This window comes from Somniosus microcephalus, chromosome 15 (genome assembly GCF_052327205.1).
Source record: "Somniosus microcephalus isolate GS21.2 chromosome 15, FLI_Smic_1.0, whole genome shotgun sequence".
Classification (NCBI taxonomy): Eukaryota; Metazoa; Chordata; class Chondrichthyes; order Squaliformes; family Somniosidae; genus Somniosus; species Somniosus microcephalus.
This window is the reverse complement of record NC_141001.1, coordinates 70,549,522-70,570,662: the sequence shown is the minus strand read 5'-3', so window position 1 is coordinate 70,570,662 and position 21,141 is coordinate 70,549,522. Positions and strand designations below refer to the sequence as shown.

At 42.4% G+C, this 21,141-nt stretch overlaps 1 protein-coding gene across 2 annotated transcripts in view; it reads left to right on the top strand.

Moving 5' to 3' along the window:
• Positions 1 to 21,141, top strand: part of LOC147107022 (uncharacterized) — a 364,818-nt gene that overhangs the window by 172,231 nt on the left and 171,446 nt on the right. The window contains exons 5-7 of one of the 2 annotated variants that reach the window (XM_086007992.1): positions 7,272 to 7,352; positions 19,582 to 19,689; positions 20,601 to 20,710. In XM_086007992.1, coding sequence (XP_085864118.1) covers positions 7,272 to 7,352; positions 19,582 to 19,689; positions 20,601 to 20,710 — 299 coding nt within the window. The remainder of the gene's footprint in view (positions 1 to 7,271; positions 7,353 to 19,581; positions 19,690 to 20,600; positions 20,711 to 21,141) is intronic. The other variant, XM_086007993.1, reaches the window with a different exon arrangement.

The window sequence follows — 21,141 nt, the reverse complement described above, 5'->3', positions numbered from 1 at the left end:
AATGAGAGGGGGATCTCATTGAAACTTATAAAATTCTAGGATTAGACAGACTAGATGCAGGAAGGATGTTCCCGATGGCCGGGGAGTCCAGAACCAGGGGTCACAGTCTAAGGATAAGGGGTAAGCCATTTAGGACAGAGATGAAGTGGGGAACCTATGGAATTCTCTACCACAGAAGGCAGTTGAGGCCAATTCATTAAATATATTCAAGAAGGAGTTACATATATTTCTTAAGGCTAAAGGGATCAAGGGATATGGGGAGAAGGCAGGGACAGGGTACTGAATTTGGATGATCAGCCATGATCACATTGAATGGTGGAGCAGGCGCGAGGGTCCGAATGGCCTACTCCTGCTTCTATCTTCTATGTTTCTATAAGTATAGGAAGGTGGTCAGGGATGGTGTGTGAAATAATGGAGCATGAAGAGAGGAGATTTTATTTAGTATATAAACTGGGGCAGTATTGTGTGTAAAAAGTACATTTTAAAAACTCTGCTAAGATCAAATGAAGATAATTCTCTGAATGCTATTCCAACTGTAATATACTGACATAAAACCCAGAATTTAAATGACATTGAAAACCTTCTACTATTTCATCTGCTTTTGGCCAGATTTGGACAGAAAAGGGTTAAACAATTCTGGTATGTTTTTAACAGCATCTGAACCAATTCTGTTACACTGTACCTTTTGTGCAATCCAAATATTAGATACTGCAGTCACTGTTGACTTTACTCTATGTTGCTGTTCTCTCATAATCCCTCTTATGATTAGAGAAATGAATAAACCTGTTGCAGACTCCTCCATGGTTTTCCAATAGCTTTCCATGGCTCAGTCAACAGAAAGTGCACCCTGTGGTATATATGTTGAGACAGACAGAATGTGGTACGGAAAGAATGTGGTAGGGAATGCTGTACTGATTGCAAGTGTGCATTGATAACTGTCTAGACTGGTCCTCGGTGTGCTTGATATTGAAACTGGATCCAAAAGATGGAAAGTATTCCACTTACCAACATTAAGGGGCCGGATCTTGCTGTAAAGATAACGGCGCGTTAATGACGCACGCTGTTATTACTGTGCAAATCTGCCAGCAAGTTCAAGGGATTAAGATAGACGCCATGAGTTGTGGATCTCCAGAACTTGCTGGCCGTTTGCTTCGCACAAAAGGCATCTCGCCCTTAGCCTCCCCACTATTTTTAAGAACTTGCTGGATTTGCACATTAATTGCAAATGTTACATCTGGTAATTAACAGTGTAAGTACCTTTTTTTTAAATTCATTTATGGGATGGGGGTGTCGCTGGCAAGGCCAGCATTTATTGCCCATCCCTAATTGCCCTTGAGAAGGTGGTGGTGAGCTGCCGCCTTGAACCGCTGCAGTCCGTGTGTTGAAGGTACTCCCGCAGTGCTGTAGGTAGGGAGTTCAAAGATTTTGACCCAGCGACGATGAAGGATCGGCGATATATTTCCAAGTCAAGATGGTTTGTGACTTGGAGGGAAACTTGGAAGTGACGGTGTTCCCATGTGCCTGCTGCCCTTGTCCTTTTAGGTGGAAGAGGTCGCGGGTTTGGGAGGTGCTGCCAAAGAAGCCTTGGCAAGTTACTGCAGTGCATCTTGTAGATGGTACACACTGCAGCCATGGTATGCCGATGGTGGAGGGAGTGAATGTTTAAGGTGGTGGATGGGTGCCAATCAAGCAGGCTGCTTTGTCCCGGATGGTGTCGAGCTTCTTGTGTGTTGTTGTAGCTGCACTCATCCGGGCAAGTGGAGAGTATTCCATCACACTCCTTACTTGTGCCTTTGTAGATGGTGGAAAGGCTTTGGGGAGTCAGGAAGTGAGACATTCGCTGCAGAATACCTAGCTTCTGACCTGCTCTTGTTGCAACAGTATTTATGTGGCTGGTCCAGTTAAGTTTCTGGTCAATGGTGACCCCCCAGGATGTTGATGGTGGGGGATTCAGCGATGGTAATGCCGTTGAATGTCAAGGGGTGGTGATTAGACTCTCGCTTGTTGGGGATAGTCATTGCCTGGCACTTCTGTGGCATGAATGTTACCTGCCACTTAGCCCAAGCCTGAACGTCGTCCAGGTCTTGTTGCATGCGGGCATGGACTGCTTCATTATCTGAGGAGTTGTGAATGTTTACTGATGAGATTATTGTTAATGCAGTGCCAATCAACCTCCCTGGCCCAGAAATGTAAGAATTTAAACTGTAGAGGCTATTCCTTCAGGTGGTAAATTGTTCTTAGAGATTTTTTAAATGTCAAGTTTTAAATTTTTACATTGTCTTCTTACTTTTCCTTTCTCTTTTTTACCTCTCTCAATCCAGTCTTTCTTTCCCTCTCTTTATTTCTCATTCTGTACCTGATTTGCCTCTAACTCACCTTCCTTCTCAGTCGTTCCTCTGTTTCTTTCTCAATCCTTAAATCTCATTGGTTAAGTAGCTGCACTTTTGGTCCCACCATTCACTGAGGTCCCAGATGCCCTGTTGCTCTCGCCACGCCGTTATCAGCTCAAACTTCCAACAAGTTATGGCGCAAAACATTTTTGAGTTGATGGGTGCAGAAAAAATTCTAACGGGGCACGCCGTGAGATGCCCCACTCCAGCAAGATCCAGCCCATTATTTCTCTCCTTGATGATTACACAAAATTTAACCCATTTCTTCAAAATAAGCCTTATTAATATGGTTGCCAAGACTAACATTTTTATACCTTTTTATATTTGTGCTGTTACTGCTTTGTAAATTCTGTTACCAAAAATGTTCTGAAATTTCCAAACATTAGTTTCTAATTCTAAAGATGCTTTGCTTTCTGGATAATTTCCTTTTAACTCATACTCGGCATCAGATCAGTTTACAAGCTCAAATTTTTAACACTGTTTAGTTTGTTGATGATTGTGCCCCTGTAATGGTATGTTTTTGCTACCCCTTCAAGCACATAATTGGCCGGGATTTTGCTCACCTCGGCAGGTCCGGTGCAGGCGGTGGCGGGTTGCGGCTCCACTGCTGGCGCCATCCCGCTGCCTAAAATAAATTTACATTAATAGGGCTTCTTAAGCCCGCCCAGCGCGTTTCCTAGGCCAATTAGAGGACGCGGTTCTGGTGACGTCATTCATGACGCGTCATCAGCTGAAAGGGACCATGGCCAACTTTCTTTTGATGATTGTGCTGTCAGTGATCTACAGCATTGAAGTGCTGCAAACACTGACAATCACTGCACAGAGGTGCAGGGCTGCACCCAGGTTCTCCAATGACTCCCTCCATATGCTTATGGAGGGAGTCACAGCACGCAGGGAGGTACTCTCCCCTTCCCATGGGTGAACACAACTCCCCGGGAGACCAACACAGACTGGTTGCACATTGCAGAGGAGGTCACAAGCAGGGATGTCATCAGGAGGACCTGGGTGCAGTGGTGCAAACCTTTCAATGATCTCATTAGATCACAAAACATTTGTACAAAACCACACTTATCTTCATCCTCCTGTGCCTCCCATCACATCCCATTCACTCTGCCTTCCTTACCCTACTCCTGCAAATCCTTACTCACACCAACTTACCTTGCACCTCCACCCATCCCTCTCTCTCTCTCTCTCTCTCTCTCTCTCTCTCTCTCTCTCTCTCTCTCTCTCTACATTATCACATCCCCATCTCACTAGCCACCCCTCACACTCCCCCTCATCCTAGTGCAATCATACCAACTAACAACAAACAAGGATAGCCACTTGGGTGTTTTATCCAATGTGCATGTGAAGTTTCTGTTAATGTGCTGTCAAACATTGAAACCTTTATTTTCAACACTTTCCGTTCTTGGACAGATTTATGTGCACCTTTGGAAGTGGCTTAGTGCGTTGCAGTGAATGGTGAGACATAACGGTACCTCCCGCAGTGGTGGTGAGTGTGAAAGGAATGGCTTGAACATTGTAAGAATGCTTTATGGTGTTGGTGTGGGGTGGTGCCAACCTGGTGCATCATGTGGCAGCCAGGGTGTACAGCGTCAAGTGAAGTAAATGTGGCCATGATGAGGCCATCCCTGGACTCCTGGGCAGCAATGTGCTCAGGTGCTGATGCCCTGTGTCCTGTGCAGCATCTGGTGATTGCGGAGAAGGTTGGTGTTGTTGTTGGTGCTGTAGGTATGCATGGTGCTGCTGGTGTTGGGGCTGATTGTGGTCAGATTCTGAGGACCAAGGTGAAACAAAATAAACTGTACCCATGCTGATGGAATAGATGGCAGGTGAAGCTGAGATGACAGAAGCAATCTGTGAATGGTGAGAGGTTGTTCCAATGAGGTGACACTGGATGGAGAGTTTGCACCAAACACTTGCAACCTGCATAAAGCTCAATCTGTAGTCCAAGTGGAGTAAGCAACAGCTTCTGCACTTGGAAAGTGAACATCTGAGAGGTGGGAGCTTTCATAGCACATTTCAAGCTGTCAACTAATCAGCTGATTCAATGGCCAATCAACTCCCACCTCCGGTTCACAGACAAGGTCCTCGAGCAGCGTGGACCCTGTGGACGAGCAGTTAAAGTTAAAAAGTTAGGTTAAAAGCATTATTAAGGGTCTGTCAACAACCCAATAATTGGTTTAATTGGGTCACCTGCCTCTGCACATGCCATTGGAAAAGGCGTGTTGTGGCAGGTTGACAGCGGGGTCCCGACCCGCTGTGGGGAAAAAAAAATCAAATTTCCCACCTGACCCGCCACCGATCCCACCCGCTGACCTCCCGGAAAATTCTGGCCATTGTCTCAGTTTTATTTTGTCTTTGATATGGAATAATCATGATTTATTGTAAAGCACAACTGTGACTATCAGCACTTGAACTGCTATGTGCAGAACAACCAATTTACTAAACTACAATTTTGCTTGGGAAGCTGTGTTCTTTACCATTTTCCTCCTACCCATGTAAGCAGAACTGTTAACATACCTGGAATTGAAACCGGCATCTGCATTTGGATTAATTCTCTTATTTCTTTTTTAAAAGAAAAATTATCACACTATGAGAATAAGACCTTGTCGCCCTCCCACGCACATCACATTGCAAGGAAGAGCATCACGCAGTGGGTTTATGCAGTGGGTCCATCAGCAACCAAGTTTCATTGTAGGAGCATTGATAGACTTTCTCTTCAGTCCTGGGAACTGAATCTGAATCTCCAAAGCAATTTAAAAAATTCGGGTGATAGAACAAGAACAACAACTTGCATTTATATCGTGCTTTTAACCTACTTACAGAATATATTAGCTGAGAGCTCTTTTCTGGCTTAGTGATCTCCAGCCGATTGCTAGCAAGTCATTTAAATTAGCAATTTCTCCTCACGGGTAGAACAAATCAACAAGCTCTTTTTAAATCGTGGTATATATGTGTGCGTGTTTGGAGAGCTTTACATTGAGAGTAATTTCCCTTCTTCACAACAATGTCTTCTTAACAGTGACCAAGTAATATTTTTTATTATTAATGTGTTATCACTACTTAACATTTTAAAGTTCAAGATAATATATAGGCTAAAAGATTAATTCTTTGAATATTAAAACAATTGTGCTACTTTTATTTGATTTTCTTTTTAAACTTAAACAAACACATATTTCCTGCCGTTAGTTTCCTGCAAATGTAACATATGACATGTCCCCTCCCAACTGCCTGTCACTGCTAACTGTGTAACCGCCTAGCTTAATCATTTCTTAGCTGCTTAAAACGGGCAAGCAGATGAGACATAGGCTGGCAACACCACTGGTTTTAAGTTCTCTTCCCTTATAGGAAACAGCTAGATATTACTCACTGCCTTCAACACAGCTGAGATCAATTCTTGTGTGGCGAATTATGGGTGTGAATCCACATCCTGGTTTAGCATTGAGTGACACAGCACAAAGCTACACCAGTCACTGTAGCACTGCATTACCTCTAGTTTTTCAGCTTGTAAAAGTAAAAAAAAAACTCCCCTGCCCCTGCAGCTTATGTCATCTCTACCTTCCATCTATTTCTGCCTTTTAACACACTCTGACCCATGTGTTATGCAATTGCTTCTTCATAATTGGTTTATTTAAATTTATGATTAACATTATAACTAAATCAGAGGGAAATGTTGGGAAGCTTAGCACATTTAATTTTCTAGTCACTGAATGACCTTTTTTGAAAAAGTTTACCATTAAGACTCATTTTGTTGCCTCTCAGATTATATTTTTTACAAAAGAAAAACAATTCAGCTTCATTGTCCAGTTTCTGGGCTTTGATGGAGAAAATTTCATTTGGAAAAAGTAACTATTACACACTTGAGACCTATTTTTGTCCTACTTGTACTGTGGTGTTTTTAATTATTTGTGCCACTTAGGAGGGAAACAATTTCTTTGATCACGGCTCATCGTACTTTTGCAGCTGATTTTTACCTGCATGTCATGCCTCTACAGTGTTGGCGCTTCAGAACGTACTGACATCAACCCTATTTTTTGCATTTGCACCAACATAAGTGACTCTTTACATGTACTCCATGCATGGTGTTGAAGTATTAAAGAATGACGTTGAAAGACCTAGAAATCTTAGTGGACTCAATGCAACTTGTCCAACCAGTGCACAGCAGTAACAAAGCCAATTAAATGTCAAACTATATAGCCAAAACAGTAGAATGTAAGTCATAGGGACATAGGAAATCATGATCAAATAGCACAGTGCTCGTATCAGGCTGCACCTTGAGTACTGTGTCCACTTCTGATTGCTGAGACACAGGGAGACGTTCAAATTGTGGAGGCAGTGTAGGGAAAAGTCACAGGACTGAGCTCTAGTGCTGAAAGTCTGAGCTAGGAGGAAAGACTGAGCAAAATTCAGCTTTTCAGTCTGGACAGGAGGCATCTGAGAGGCAATCTTAGAGAGGTATATAAGACAGTTAGGGAAATGGAAAATGTAAATCTGGAATGTAACTTGCAAGAGCAGGACAAGTGGACATATGTTCAGAAGAGCAAAAGTTAAATTCACACACAAACTGATCAACATGTGGCATGGACTTCCAGATAGAGTAATGGAGGTGTAAACTCTGGAATCATTTAAGGAACATTTGATGCTGTAATGGGGGAGCTTCAGTGTCTTCTTGGGTGGATGAAATAAAATGGGCCGAATGCCCTTCCTCATTCGTAATTATCTTGTCCAGAAAATTGAATCCAATAATATTTTACATCTTTGTCTATTAAAAATGACCTAAACAGCAAAAATATATTGCCATTGCACTAAAAGCTGAATCATTGCTAAAATGAGCACATGCTTTTTTATATATAACACTTTTTAAATTTTGTTTTACAGCAAAAACATTTGGAGATTGAGAGAATACCGAAATGGGTCAAAATGGTTAAGAAATGGGGCAAGTACAGAAACAGTGACAAGGTAACATTGATTACTTCAAAATCATCCACAATAAATCTCAATTTGTATGTTTGAGTTATTCTCCATTTTTTAAACCAAAACTACACCAAATTCAGTTCCAAGAATGACTTTCTTGGTTCACTCCGGAACTGGCCTATACTGGAGCAAACTAAATCAGTTGAATATAATTTGGCCAGGTAGCAGCTCCAGTATAACTGGTAAAACAGTATAACTGTTTTGAATTCCAGATTATGTGCTTCAAAGTGCACTACATAATGACTTATGTTTATTATTTACATTTATTATTATATACCTATGTTATAAGGAGTTGGGGAACTACAGACATGTTTGTACTATGCAGGGATATCTTTTAAATATAACAGACCAAGAAAGAGACCAGGGATAATAACTGATCACTTATTAATGGTCCACAAGCAGAGTGAGGTGACTATATGGTATTGGGTTGTATTGCTAGTACTGAAGAGTACCAAGTGAAGAATGCTATACTTAATAATCCATATAAGGCTTTGGTACATCCGCACTTGGAGCATTGTGTCCACTTTTGGGCCCCATACATGGTGAAGGATATTTACGCTCTGGAGAAGGTGCAGAGGATGACGACCAGGCTGATGCCAAGTTTCAGAGTACTTAGTTATGAGAACAGACTCGAAGAATTAATGTTATCTATTTCTAAGAAATACAGGCTTAGAGAGGATATGATTAAGGTTTTTAAAATGATGAAGGAATTGGATACAATCCGATTAGATACGTTTTTGAAGTTGATAGGGAGGGTAAGGCTGTAAAATCCATGAGCAAAGAGTTAGGTTAGATGCGCGGAAGTATTTATTTTTACAGAGAGTCATCAGCCTCTGGGATAAAGCGTCAAAATATGTAGACCTAAGTCCTTTAAAAGGGAACTTAACATGTTTCTGAGAGGAGATTTCCAATTTTAAGTAGTGTTACTAACACTTCTGTATTGCCCGGGAGTCTGCAGAAATTAAAGATTAATCTAAGAGCAACCTGGGCGAGTTTCCGATAATCCCCCCCGCTGTGCGGCAAGCACTGTTGGTCCCATTGCATCCCTAAAAGTGTACAGCACTTCGCTTTAGAGTGCAAGAACTTGACATACTCCATTTTTGCATGGATAAGCTGCACAATTAGCAGACGCCTGCTGACAGACCCTGACCCACGGGCAAGGTCACTGCCGATGAAGTTAGTCAGCCCTGAACTCTTGTCAGTGCTCTGTCCGCCTACCACCGTGATCTGCAGTAGGTGGAGGTGGCAGCTCTGCCTGATGGAGCTGAACAAATCCTGCAGCTTGTTCACTAGCAGGATCAGGTCCTCAATGCCCCAGTTCCCCTTGGCATGCTCCCAACGGCTTTTCCCAGATTCTCTCATTCCCACCAGCTGCAGGAAGTGATGCAACCTCCCAGAATACACATAATTAGAGTTGGAAACATTATTTATAGGGATAAGTAGTTAGGTAGTTGTGATTAGAATGTGCAAGGGCTACCACGATTCCTGCAACTTATTTCATTGCTTATGGAGTTGGAGAGGAATTTCCCAGAGCTTTTCCTGAATTGGTGACAGGTATTTTTTCTGGGGTTTCTTGCCTTTCCCGGTAGATAGCATGATTAAGGAATAGGTGAACAGTGTACTTGATTGCATATGTCAATATATTCTTATGTCTTCACATTCTAATATGGTGCACTAATGAATTAAACTGCATATTTGTCCTAAAGGTTTTTACTTTTTTAAGTGGAACCAGGACAACTGGCCCAAAGTACAAATTCTGATTTTGATGGAACTGCATTAGAACCAACACCATTTTGGTTACTCAGTGCAGAATTCAAGTATAATTGTTGTATAAGGATGTAAACCAGGTCAGATTTAATTTCAAACAGTAAGCCCATGTTACTGATTTTAAATATATACGAAGTTAACTCAAAAGAAATTTCTTTTGCTCGCTATTTGTAGCAAAATCAGAAATGTGTTCATTATAAATGTGTTTGGGCATTTGGTACAAATAGCACAGAAGTAATCTTGCTCCATGTTGTAACTGGTATTATCATTCGATTTAAGGTAGTCTGTTTAGTGCATTGTATTTGGTGGAATTGATCAAGTTCAAGGTCATTGCATGCAATTGTGCTTGTGGATGGTATTCTGCAGTATTTTGAAAGTGGGTGGTTAGTTGCATATGCAAAGGCAGTGGGAAGAAAGGATGGATGTGCTTTCATTAATTATTTAAAAAAATTATGAGATGCAGTGATGTGCTATGTAAATATTCATGGCAAAAAATCTTAGAGTTTGTGAACGTTTATGTCTGGGAGAGGTTAAAAATGCACAGTGAAGGTAGGAAATAATACTAGAGACTCAGACAGGGAGAGATCAGGCAGAAAAATAGAAAGGATATGATCTGAAAAGTGGATAATATTGTATTGGATGTCTGATAGTGGTATAAAAGTAGCTTCAGTTTGGAGAATACAAAGCTGATTTCAGATTGACGGTGAGACTGACTTAAGCACAGCTAATTCACCTTCCGCATGTGGTAATTGATTTGTTTTTACACTTTCTGCCAATAAGAGCTGTCAGAGTGTTAAATCATCCATTTGTTGTTAAAATCCTGGGGGAAAAAACTGTGTGGAGTGAAACAAGAGACTTCCAACAAAACTTGAAAGTATAGTGAACAGTGAGGAGGCTAGTGCTGGACTTCAAGAGGACATAGACAGGCTGGTGGAATGGGCAGACACGTGGCAGATGAAATTTAACGCAAAAAAGTACGAAGTGATACATTTTGGTAGGAAGAACAAGGAGAGGCAATATAAAATTCTAAAGGGGATGCATGAACAGAGACCTGGGGCTATATGTGCACAAATCGTTGAAGGTAGCAGGGCAGGTTGAGAAAGCGGTTAAAAAAGCATACGGGATCCTGGGCTTCATAAATGGAGGCCAAGGGCAGGATTTTCATTGGGCCGTGGAGTCGGGATTGGAGGCGTTGGGGGGGGGGGGGTTAAAATCCCAAAATCAGGGGTCCCGACCCCACCCCGCACCCAAACCCGCCATCATGCCAGTTTCAAAGGAGGCGGGTACCCGCCCCGCACTGGGACCCGCCTACCCGAGGCGGGAAGGGATTAGTGCCAATTAACTGCCTGTTAACAGGTAGTTTTTAGCCTAATCCCTATTTTTAAGGTTGAAGTGTGGTATTCCCGACGGCTCCAACCACGCCAAGTTAAAGGAGGTTGAAAGACTTGGAGGGTTCAAGATGTCGGTGTTCAGGTGAGTGATGTGTGCATGAGTGCAAAGGTAAGTGTGTTTGGTGTGTCTAAAGTGATTAAAGAAGTTTAAATTACCTTTTCAGCCTTCCTTCCTTTAGGTCCTGGGAGTCCCTCATCTCACCGGCACAGAAAGCAGAATGGCTGCGAACTGTCAAAAGTGACAGCCTTCAGCTTACTGTGCAGGAGAGATTTCTAACTGAGTCTGTGGAGAAGGACTCAGGTTAGAAGTAAGACTGTCAGTGTTTGACAGCTTCAAACAGCTGTGAAACACCGATATTTCATCTGTCAAAATCTCTTGACAGATGAAATTTCAGTCTGTGACATCACCTGTTGCCGGGTGGCCCTTAATTGGCCTGCTGAGCCCGCTGGGCGGGCTCAACAAGGTCAATCAAGTTAAAATCGTGTGGATTGGCCGCATCTCGATGGAGGCGGGACTACAACCCTGAAAGTTGTAGTCCTGCCTCCCACCCGACTCCTGAATGAAAATCCTGCCCATAGAGTACAAAAGCAAGAAAGTTATGGTGAACCTTTATAAAACACTGGTCCAACCTCAGCTGGAGTATTGTGTCCAATTCTGGGCACCGCACTTTAGGAGGGATGTGAAGGCCTTGGAGAGAGTGCAGAAAAGATTTACAAGAATGGTTCCAGGGATGAGGGACTTTAGTTACGTGGATAGACTGGAGAAGCTGAGGTTGTTCTCCTTAGAGCACAGAAGGTTGATAGAGGTGTTCAAAATCATGAGGGGTTGAGACAGAGTAGATAGAGAGAAACTGTTCCCATTGGTGGTAGGGCCCAGAACCAGAGGACACAGATTTAAGGTGATTGGCAGAAGAACCAATGGTGAGATGAGGAAAACCTTTTTTACGCAGCGAGTGGTTATGATCTGGAATGCACTGCCTAAGAGGGTGGTGGAGGCAGATTCAATCGTGGCTTTCAAAAGGGAATTGGATAAGTACCTGAAGGAAAAAAATTGCAGGGCTACGGGGAAAGGGCAGGAGAGTGGAACTAGCTGAAATGCTCTTGCAGAGAGCTGGCACGGGCTTGATGGGCCGAATGGCCTCATTCTGCGCTGTAACCATTCCATGATTCTATAAATTAATTTACTGAAATTTTTGCAGTCTGTTAATATAACTGCTGGGGATACTGCACTTGAAATTTTAACTGATACTAACATGAAATAGTCCCTTCGTCACAGATAATGCACTCTTTTGTTCCCCGACCATTAAGGCTGTCACTTCTCTTGATTTTTATAAACTAGATTCTTCAGAGTGATTTTATGCATTGAAAGTTTTAGTTGCTCTTTTTAAGGTTATATTTATCTGTTTTTAATTGTAGTTTAAATTATTTATTTCAGTGAATAAAACAACCATTCTGAACTTAGGAGGTAGAATTGTTTGTATTGAGGGGGCTGGGAGACAATGGGCTGGATTTTCTCAGCCCTGGGGAGGCGGGTATGGAGGCGGGACTGCCGGGAAAGTTGCGGAATTTGGGGGCGGGTGGCAAACCCGCCCCCAACCCACCCTTGTACTGTTTTGCCAGGAGGCGGGAAGCCGTCCTGCCCCGGGTCCCGTTTCCTTGGAGGCGAGAAGGGATTAAAGCCTATTAACTGCCTGTTAACAGGTAGTTAACAGGCAGAAAATAGGATTATCCCCATTTTTCGTCCTGAAGTGCAGGCTTCCCGACCTGGGGGAACCCCGCCGGGGTGTAAGGTGAATAGGAGGTCTGAGGGGTCTGAAAGTGCGATATAGAGGTGAGTAATGGGTGCAAGTGTGGAGTGGTAAGTATGTGAGGTGAGTGCAAAGTGTTAAAAAATATTAACCTACCTTTGTTTCTACCTTCAGCCGCTGTGGAGCCGGAGTCCCCGACCATTGTAGAGATCACAGACTGGCTGTTGCATCCTCCGATCCAACATCCAGCTGATTTCTGGAAAGTAGAAAGGTTTGATGAGTCCTGCACACAAGGACTCACCAAACTACACAGAATGTCAGTGTTTGACAGCGTCACAGAGCTGTCAAACGATGACATTTCTTTCAAAAGTTCTTGACAGATGACACGTCATACATTGACGTACTCTGTCACTAACTTCCCCCTAATTGGCCTGCTTTCTCAGTGTTGCGTATTAATTACAAATGACTAGTATTGGAAGTCTATCTGTGTGATGTTATTTGCTTTGTTGAAAACTGTTTGTAGGTAGCAGATACACAGAACCAAGTGTAGCTCCCCTACTGGTCTGGCTGAGATCAGCTATATTAGCATTGACAGGGGATCAAACTTGGTTTGGGATCTTTCTGGTTTGTATGACTCAGTTCCACTTTGGGCAGTGCATTTACTAATTGAGTCATTGGAACAAAATCTGGAGGACTGCATTCAAAAAGTAGTTGTGTTCTGTAAATTCAGTAAGCAGAGTCTTTAGCATGAATACACACTAGTTACATAGAATATACAGCACAGAAACAGGCCATTTGGCCTAACCAGTCCATGCGGCGTTTATGCTCCACTCTGGCCTCCACTCATCTTTCCTCATCTAACTCTATCAGCATAACCCTCTATTCCCTTCTCCCTCATATGCTTACCTAGCTTCCCCTTAAATGCATTTATACTATTCACCTCAACTACTCTCTGTGGTAGCGAGTTCCACATTCTTACCACTCTCTGGGAAAAGAAGTTTCTTCTGAATTCCCTATTTGATTTCTTGGTGACTATCTTATATTGATGGCCTCTAGTTTTGCTCTTCCCCACAACTGGAAACACACTCTCTGGCCGCGATTTTTTCAGTGGAAGCAGGTTGGGTGCAGGTCAGGTGGTTTTGGCTTCCAGTCCCGCCTCCAACTGCATCCGGCCCACATACGTGATTTTACGTTGATTGACCTGCGGGCTTGCCGGCCAATTAAGAGGAAGCCAGTCAGATGACATCATTTGATGACGTGTCAACTGCCGGTTTTCTTAAAGGGACCACGCACAATTTTTGTTTGCTGATTTCTCAGTGTTTGACAGCATTGAGGTGCTGCAAACACTGACAATCACTGTACAAAGGTGAGCTGTTGCACCCAGGCTCTCCAATGACTCCCTCCATAGGCTGGAATAGATAGCAGCTGCAGGTGAGGTGACAGAAGCGATCTGTCACTGGTGAGAGAGGTTCTCCCAATGAGGTGGCACTGGACATGGATTTCAAAACTTGTTACCTAAAGAAATGTGTACATGCATTAAAAATGAATTTCCCAATATTTTCTTACCTCTGAGACTCACCAGTGCACCATTGGATCCTTCACACCACTTCTGCAGCTGTCATCAATGCCCCACACTTACCTGGCGTGGTGTCCGGACGTCGGGAAACCCGAGGCAGAAGCGGCAAAATTTTAAAAATAGCCTGTCAACTACTATCAACTACCTGTTAATAGGCAGGTAATTGGCTTTAATTCCTCTCCCCACCGCTAGGTTTCGGGTCCATGCGCAAATCGGGGACCCGACACTTGGGAAAATTGTTTGGAGGCGGGTTGACGGCGGGATCATAACCCGCCGTGAATCAAAACTATTTTAACCTTTGACCCGCCTCCAAACCGGCCCTCTGAGTGCCGATTAAAATTGCGGCCTCCGTGCCTACTCTATCAAAACGTTCCATAATTTTGAAGACCTCTATAGGTCACCCCTCGCACCTCTTTTCAAGAGAAAAGAGACCCAGCCTGTACATCCTTTCCTTATAGGTATGATCCTTATAAATCTTCTTTGTAACCTCTCCAGTGCCTCTGTATCCTTTTTATAATATGGCGAACTAAACTGTACACAGTTCTCCAAGTGTGGTCTAACCAAGGTTCGATACAAGTTTAGCTTAACTTCTCTCCTTTTTAATTCTGCCCTTCGAGAAATAAACCCTAGTGCTTGGTTTGCTTTTGTTATGGCCTTATTGACCTGCATCACAACTTTTAGTGATTTGTGTATTTGTACAGTATCAGCTGTGGCTCAGTTGGTAGCACACTCGCCTCTGAGTCAGAAACAAACGAAACAATAATGAGACTCCATGGATGAATAAAGCCTTAAGAGAACAATTGAGGGTAAGGAAAGAGGCATACATTAAGTACATAGACAGCAGGGGAGTGCATGATGAGAGAGAATACGAAAAGATTAGGAGAGAAGTCAAAAAAACAATTAGGGAGGCAACGAGGAACTATGAAATTAAATTATCAAGGAACATAAAACAAAATAGCAAAATATTTTATAGGCAATTAATAAAAAAAAGGAAGGTTGGGATGGGAATAGGGCACACTTGCCTCTGAGTCAGAAGGTTGTGGATTCAAGTCCCACTCCAGAGACTTGAGCACATAAAGCTAGGCTGACACTCCAATGCTTTGCTGAGGGAGTGCTGCATTGTCGGAGGTACGTCTTTCGGATGAGACGTTAAACCGAGGCCCCGTCTGCTTTCTCAGGTGGACGTAAAAGATCCCATGGCATTATTTCGAAGAAGAGCCAGGGGAGTTATCTCCAGTGTCCTGGCCAATATTTATCCCTCAACCACAACAAAAACAGATTATCTGGTCATCATCACATTGCTGTTTGTGGGACCTTGCTGTGTGCAAATTGGCTGTCGTGTTTCCCACATTACAACAGTGACTCCACTTCAAAAGTACTTCATTGGCTGTAAAGCACTTTGAGACGTCCGGTGGTCGTGAAAGGCTATATAAATGCAAGTTTTTTTTTTACTCCCAGATCCCGTTGCTCTACCCTATTTAGATTCTTATTTTCTAAGTAATATGTTACCTCCTTATTTTTCTTACCAAAATGTAATACCTTACACTTATCTATGTTGAAATTTATTTGCCAATTATATGCTCATTCTGCAAGTTTATTAATGTCGTCTTGTAATTTGTTGCAGTCCTCCTCAGTGTTGACTATCTCTCCCAATTTGGTGTCATCTGCAAATTTAGAAATTGAGCTTTTGATTCCAAAGCCTAGTTGATGATTTGTTTTAATGTTAGTTTGATACAGGTGGTTGCATAATTTTAGGAAAGACAGCTTGAGAGAATAGAAATAGGTCAACAGTTGATGCTTTTCATGGAAAAACTCAGAAAATATAAGTCCTGGTAAGGAAACTTCTACATAAAGGAAGGTCTTGTGTATAGTTAAAATAGAAATAGTTTGATCTGAAAGAGCTGCCACTGGATAGTTGTATCCAAGTGTCTATATTTGACCTCATTTTCCAAACAAGCGCTTTTTTTTTTTTGCTAACTTAAATCACATAAATAATAAAAACAAAGAACACTGATCCTTTAGCTGTTGGCTTCTTTCCATGTGTCTGAATAGCAACCACAAATAAATTGGTGCTATATCCTGCTTATAGTATTATTAAAGCTTATGTAAAGCTCACTTCCAGTGATGACAATCCTCTGGAAAATGCATTTTTTTTGTGTATGCGAAGGTGTAATAATGGCCCAGAAATTCGGGTCGGAGGCTTCCCGCGGGTGCAAGCCTCCGACCTACACTTACCTAGCGCGCCGGCCGTTGAGCTGTGGGCCCCCGTGGAATTGCGATCCTGGGCCTCCTCCAACTGCCAGTGCGCAGTGCTTGTGTATCCCGGGGCGCAGTTAGTTCGATGCGTCCCCTGGGATCGCGTGGGCCATGGAGAGCCAATGGTAGCAGGGAATGCTTCATTCATAAATTTGACAGGAAGACCTATAAATATTATAAGCCCCAAAACATCACTAAAACTTCAAATACATTTTTTTTTTAAATAACTATAAATTACATGAAATAACTATTTTAAACAATAATTTAAATTTTTGAAGAAAATAATTACATTTTCTAACGGGGCTAAAAATAAACTTACCTTTCTTTAAAGTATTTAAAAATAATAAACCTGTGGAAAAATTTTTTTAATTTTAATTAATTCACCACTTACCTTGTTAAAAGCAGGCCTTGCGACTGCTTTTTACATGTCTAACTTCTGGAGACTTACCTTCCCAGAGAAACCTGGGAAAAAAACGTAAGTTCAATGCGCACGCGCTGCCTCTCCCGCGCACGCGTTCCACCCCTTCTTTCAGGGGAACGGAAGTGCCGGTTTCCCGCGCGTGCGCAGTGCATGCATGAAACCGGTACTTTCGTTGGGCCTACACGTGAGTACCCCGTGCGCACTCATGCGTTGGGACCCAAATTTCTGGGCCAATGTCATAATGTAAATTACGCATTCATGAAATGCTTAAATAATTTCATGAGATAGAAAGATAAACTGAATAATGGAATCAGAAATATAAACAGACAGTGCTAGAAATGCACAGCATGTCAATCAGTTTATTTTTGTGTTCTTTCCATACTCTTTTTTGAGTTATGGCAGAAACTGTACCTTATTAATCTTTGTTTATTTAGTTGATAAATTAGGGTCTGGTTGATTGTGTTAGTGTCCTATATTAGTACATGTTTGTACAGTTTATGTATTAAGTGGCAACTGCAGAAGAAATACTGCCCCTGTGGGGATTTGTGCTCTGCTGGTATACCTTGCAGTATGACCCCAGGGATCTCATCACAGAATTAATTTGAATGACTGTTGATATGTCTGTTATCAGGAAACACCAGAGATCCAAGATTAATCGTCAAATGATTCAACCAGCAAACCGTTCTCCTGATATTACTTGAACGCACAAAACATGAGATATTATCCCAGACCACATACCTACTTTTCAGCTGTGTGGATTAGGGATTTATTTTGAATAATTCACTTGATCTAGTGGCTTCTCTAGCTTTGATAATAGAGAGTTTATCTCGCAATTAAATGGGCAGGGTTCAAGCCTCATTTATTGAAAAACTAAAGCTCAATTGGCCTTGGCCCTTCAGCTAAGTCTCTACTCCTCCACTGTTAAGTTTCTTAAGCAACTTGATATGGTTGGAAGGTAAGTCAGCTGAGCCCTGATTGCACCTCCTAGATGCTAATTAGAATATCAGCTCAGTACCTCCTGCCTGCCCAGTCATGTCTTCCCAGCTGAAAGAACATTGTGAGCATCCTCCTATGTATATATGTATACGTTTTTACTATGTTGCATTTCAAAATGTCACATTTTCCTATGATGCAAAATGACCGCTTTAAAAAAAGAAAAAGGAAGTCATTTTCTGCTGGTTTATCTATCATTTGTAGGAGCTGAAGATTTACAACCAGTTACTAATCTGCAGAGAAATCATTATATTCCAGTTGACCACAGGATGTGCTTAGGAGGAATCATTTAGCACTTCTTGGGCAGCAGGATGAGCATAATTGCTCTCCCTGTGTCTCATTGCTAATGCTCTCCCCTGTCAATAATGCTCCCCGTCACAGCTTACCCCCCCCCACCCCACCACTCTCCATCGATTGACCCAGCCCTCCCCTTTCTGCAGACCACCGGATTTCCTGCAACACCCCGCCACTCCCTGCTGAAAACGGTGATCTGTTTATCAGTGTTTGGAATGTGCCGGCAGCTCACCACTTAATTGCAAATCATCAAAATGGCTTGCTCCGCCTGATGTACACTGAATGCGAAAATTTACCATGGTGTCAGAATCAGTGACTAATGTGATTTGGCAGCAGTGGGATCATGGGCTTGTGTAGCACTAGACAATGGTCTGGGTTTGATAGAACTGGGTTCAGGATGCTGGAGACGGCAGCATTGTGAGAAGAGTGTTGAGATACTTCAGGGCTGGAGAAGTCCTGGGGGGAAAAAAATTCAGTTGCTTTGCGCCTCCTGTTATTACGGGGCGCAAAGAAACTAGTGCCTGGGCATGGCGCCACTAACTCCTCCCACGAAATTCAGCAGGAGGTTAGCGGCGGTGGTAGCCAGTAGTGCCCCGGGCACTGCGCCTCTGGTAATGACGTCATCGCCGTGCACAGCGCCCCGCTCGTACCCCAGCCGCAAACTTGACCTGCGTCCCCTGACCTACCGCCGGACACTATGTCCGACAGGGTCAGGATGGCGTTTTTGCAGCTGGTGCGGCGATAATTAAAGGGCAGGTGCCATTTCTTTTTGGGCCTCCTGCCAGCACCCGCCCCCTCTGGCCTCCTCCTGCCGAGTGCCGACCACGTTCCGTCAGCCCGGCACTCCTCTTGAGTGCCGGGCTCTTTTGTCAGCACCCCGCTCCCCAGTGGTCCAGCAGGGCCCTGGTGCGCGCTGCACTAGGCCCCTCCCCTTTAATCAGGGGAGTGGGGCCTGTAGTACCATGGCGCTACATGCTGGCGTGTGTGGTGCTGCTGTATGTAGGGGCGTGATATTCAGCGGCGCGCCCCAAGAGGGAGGGGGAGCGCTTCCAGTAGTGCCCCGCCTCCTGCTTAGAGCGCTACCATTGAATTTCGGGCGTGGAATGCTAACTTTTTCGGGGCACTAAAAGTAGCGCCCCGGCGAAGTTATCGCCCCAAAGGGGGTGCAAGCTAATTTCCCCCCCCCCCCCCCCTTGGAGTTTAGAAGCACTGGTGAAGTTAGGATCAGATTCAACCTGATTTCTTAACAGTGGAATAGCCTGCCAAAACTCACTGTCCAGGCTCACTTATGAGGAATAGTTACTTGGATGAGGTACTGATGACTATGGAACCAACTCCTTCAGGAAGGAAGGGAAAATTGTTGCAAAAAAAAATTCCACAAAGTATATAATTCAGTTTTTAAAAGAAGAAGCAAAATCAACTTGATACCTGTTCATGAATAAACCTTTACAATGCAGCGAGTAATCCTCCGTAAATATGCATTAAAATGTACATTTTCCCCAAGGATTAGACTTGTACTTGGTGATATAGGGATATATTTTGCATTGTATTATTAAGGAAGAATTATTTTGTTAAACTGGAGAGGTTTATAATGACAGTTTAGTAAAATAACAGAGTAAGATATACCTTATATACTGACAGACAAGTTTCCAATTAGAAATATTGGGTATTGTATAAATTTGTATATATTGTATCTATGCGAGTGTAGAATTCAGCATATATGATTATCATGTGACAAGAATAACACTGGCCTGTGTTTTTATTTCAGATGATCCGTAGAATTTACAAAGGAATCCCACTGCAGCTTCGGGGTCAGATTTGGTCACTCCTATTAGATTTAGAAAAGTTAAAGTCTGAGAATGAAGGGAAATATGAGGTAAATTATTTACAAAATTGTTTCTGTGCTAAGTAAATGATTAAAAATCAGCACGGTGGCTATAATTTTTTTTTATTGTCTTCAATCTTTTTCAGTCACCAACATACAGGATTTTTCCAATTCCGTTATACAGTGTGGCCCTGTTATATCCAAAATGTTGGTTAAAACAACAGTGTATACATGAAGGAAAGTTCAGTTCAGTTCAGTTGAATGTCCTTCCATGTAATAAATTGCACCAATCACTAAGCTTTATAGAGTCCTTTTATGCCTTTTTTCACAAGGGAAATAATCTCCGTAATATACTATCCATTGTTAAGATCACATTATCTATCTTACTATGGCTTATATTGTTGAATCTTCCATAGTTCTAAATAAGAATTGTAATGAATTATAAAGACTGCAATTATTTGCTTTGAAAGTTTTTTTTTAAACCTTAATGCCTTTGCCAGATTTTCCTGATAGAGGTCTTTAAGATTTCAAATAAATTTGATAGGATAGACATAGAGAAGATGTTTCCACTTGCGGGTGAGACCAGAACTAGGGGCCATAAATATAAGATCGTCACTAGTAAATCCAATAGGGAATTCAAGAGAAACTTCTTTAGAGAGTGGTTAGAATGTGGAATTTGCTACCACAAGGAGTAGTTGAGGCGAATAGCATAGATGCATTTCAGGGGAAGCTAGATAAGCACATGAGGGAGAAAGGAATAGAAGGATATGTTGATGGGGTTAGATGAAGAAGGGTAGGAGGCTCGTGTGGAGCATAAACACCGGCATGGACCTGTTGGTCCGAATGGCCTGTTTCTGTGCTGTAAATACTTTGTAATACTTTGTGACACTTTTCCACAATTAAAAGTGTACTATTTGACTAAAACAGAGACATTTACAATTGTCCACTTTTTTTTTTAACAGAAAATGAAAATACAAGCACAAAGTTTTTCGGCAGAAATTAAACAAATTGATCTTGATGTAAATCGCACTTTTAGAAACCATATCATGTTTCGGGATCGATATGGAGTTAAGTAAGTACTTTAATTTTCAGTGGCATGATAAAAGTTGTTAAAACTGCTGCAGCTGCGCCTCCTGCTTTCAGGAGCTTTTAGTGTGTTGGATAGTTTAAGGCCGTATCCATGGCTGCTGTCACTATCACTCTAGTTCAATTGCCAAGAGCTACAGACATGCACTTTACAGCTCAACCAAAAGCAGGCACTGTTTCTGGGGTGAGCCCATAATGGCAATGTCATTAGATGCTAGTGTTTGAACCCAGGTCTTCTGGTCCATGACATAAGTCTTGGAATTATGTTCTGGGATATTAGTGTAAGAGCATTTGGGTATGTTCTGCTATTTTAGCAGTATTGTTAACACCTCCAATAAATTTCAGATCAACATGTTAAGTATTCATATGTTGGTACTCCAGATGTAATTTTAGGGGCATAGTTTATATGAAATATAA